The sequence below is a fragment of the Berghia stephanieae genome, chromosome 11, assembly GCF_034508935.2.
Source record: "Berghia stephanieae isolate SIO BIC M18660-M18661 chromosome 11, UCSD_Bste_1.3, whole genome shotgun sequence".
NCBI classification, from domain to species: domain Eukaryota; kingdom Metazoa; phylum Mollusca; class Gastropoda; order Nudibranchia; family Aeolidiidae; genus Berghia; species Berghia stephanieae.
The window spans coordinates 447,485-449,984 of NC_088370.1; the positions used below are offsets into that span (position 1 = coordinate 447,485).

General features: G+C 36.4%; 1 protein-coding gene across 1 annotated transcript in view; it reads right to left on the minus strand.

Moving 5' to 3' along the window:
- LOC144957125 (uncharacterized) overlaps window positions 1-2,500 on the minus strand; it is a 20,313-nt gene that overhangs the window by 4,012 nt on the left and 13,801 nt on the right. Inside the window, exon 5 of the mRNA XM_078888146.1 lies at window positions 1-2,500. This exon is cut by the window's left edge and continues 193 nt beyond it; it is cut by the window's right edge and continues 7,765 nt beyond it. Coding sequence (XP_078744272.1) covers window positions 1-2,500 — 2,500 coding nt within the window.

Genomic DNA, 2,500 nt, shown 5'->3' on the forward strand with positions numbered 1-2,500 from the left:
ATCCTCATATCCACCATAGCTACCACCTTCATAATCATGTCCTTTACCATCTCTATCTGTATCGTCTCTGGATTCATCCACATCTTCATAATCCATAGAATTTTTGCTTTCATCCCCATTCGTATCCATTTCCACCTCATCATCGTCATCGTCGTCATCGTCATCGTCATCGTCGTTTTCCCAACATTCACAATGAGATTTGGGACAATATCCCTTTCTACAATTTCTTTCACACCACATATCCATCCCTTTCATTTTAGCCCATTTCCTTAAAGCCCCGCACCTTAAAGTACCTCCTTCAGTCAAATCATGACTTCCACTTTCACCACTACCCTCCATTCCATACTCGTAATCATGATTATAATCTTTTTTATGACCATCCTCACCATCGTCATAACTTCCATCTGTATTGTCATTTTGCATTGACTCTTTGTGTCCATCATTCTCTTCCTCGGCATAATACTTGGATTCATCCACATGTTCATAATCCATAAAATCTTTACTTTCTTCACCATATTGGTCGGTGTCATAATCTTTATACCCATCCATGTCAACCTCATCATCATCATCGTCATCATCGTCGCCAACATCGTCGTTTTCCAAACATTTACAATGGGATTTAGGACAATATCCCTTTTTACAATTACTTTCACACCACTCATCCACTCCTTTCATTTTAGCCCATTTCCCCGAAGCCCCACAACGTAAATCACTCTTTTTAATAAAATCATGATTTCCACCCATAACGCTACTATCTCCATTATCCTCATAATCATGATTATAATCATTTTCATGACCATCCTCACCATCATCATAACTTCCATCGGTATTGTCATTATATATTGACTCCTCGTGTCCTTCATCATTCTTTATTTCGGCATAATCCCTGGATTCATCCATACGGTCATAATCCATAGAATTTTTACTTTCATGACCATATTGATCATCATCGTTATCCTCGTCGTCGTCGTTGCCACCATCGTCGTTTCCCCAACATTCACAATGAGATTTAGGACAATATCCCTTTTTGCAATTTCTCTCACACCACATATTCATCCCTTTCACTTTAGCCCATTTCCCTAAAGCCCCGCACCTTAAAACACCCACTTCAGTCAAATCATGACTTCCACTCTCACCACTACCCTCCATTCCATACTCGTAATCATGATTATAATCTTTTTTATGACCATCCTCACCATCGTCATAACTTCCATCTGTATTGTCATTTTGCCTTGACTCTTCGTGTCCATCATTCTCTTCCTCGGCATAATACTTGGATTCATCCACATATTCATAATCCATAGAATTTCTACTTTCTTCACCATATTGATCGGTGTCATAATCTTTATACCCATCCATGCCAACCTCATCATCATCGTCATCATCGTCGCCAACATCGTCGTTTTCCCAACATTGACAATGGGATTTAGGACAATATCCCTTTATACAATTTTTTTCACACCACACGTTCATTCCTTTCATTTTCGCCCATTTCCCAAAAGCCCCGCACTGTCTAGCACCTCCTTCTGTATAATCATGAACCAATTTACCTTTACCGCTATCCATACCAAACTCATTATAATAACCATAGTCATGTCCGTGGCCATCATTATTGCCATAATCATTTCCATTACCTTCATTCATTTTGTTTGTGTAAACATCCCCATACTCATCATACATCGAGATGGATACGTGTTTACCTTTACCATCATTATAGTCGTCATTTTCATCGCCATACTCATCATGTTTACCATTACCCCGATTATCATGTTTACCATTTCCTGTCCCATTGTAATTATCAAAGTCATTACCATATTCATACATATGTTCATTTTTATAATAGTTCTTTTCTGTATAGTCTTTAAAGCCGTTTTTATGTTCGTCTTTGGGATAGTCTTTATAAACATCTTCATCATCAAAGTTTTCATGTTTATCATTATATTTATTATCGAAGCTATCGTGTTTACTCCAGAATTTTTCGTTGTCATAATCGTAATGTCTATCGTCATCGAAATGATCATCATTTTTGTCTCGATGTTTATCATATCCTTTATGTTTATCCTTGAACTTATCATCGGCAAAGTTATAATGCTTATCCTTGTATTTATCGTCGTCAAATTCATAATGTTTATAATTGTATTTATCATCGTCGAAGTCATAATGTTTTTTCTCGGATTTATCATTGTCGTGGTCATAATGTTTTCCCCTGGATTTATCATCATTATAGTCATAATGTGTTTCCCTGGATTTATCATCATTATAGTCATAATGTTTTCCCCTGGATTTATCATCGTCATTATAGTCATAATGTTTTTCCCTAGATTTATCGTCATCATAGTCATAATGTTTTTCCCTAGATTTATCGTCATCATAGTCATAATGCTTTTTCTCGGATTTATTATTGTCGTGGTCATAATGTTTTTCCCTGGATTTATCATCATCATAGTCATAATGTTTTTCCCTAGATTTATCGTCATCATAGTCATAATGTTTTTCCCTA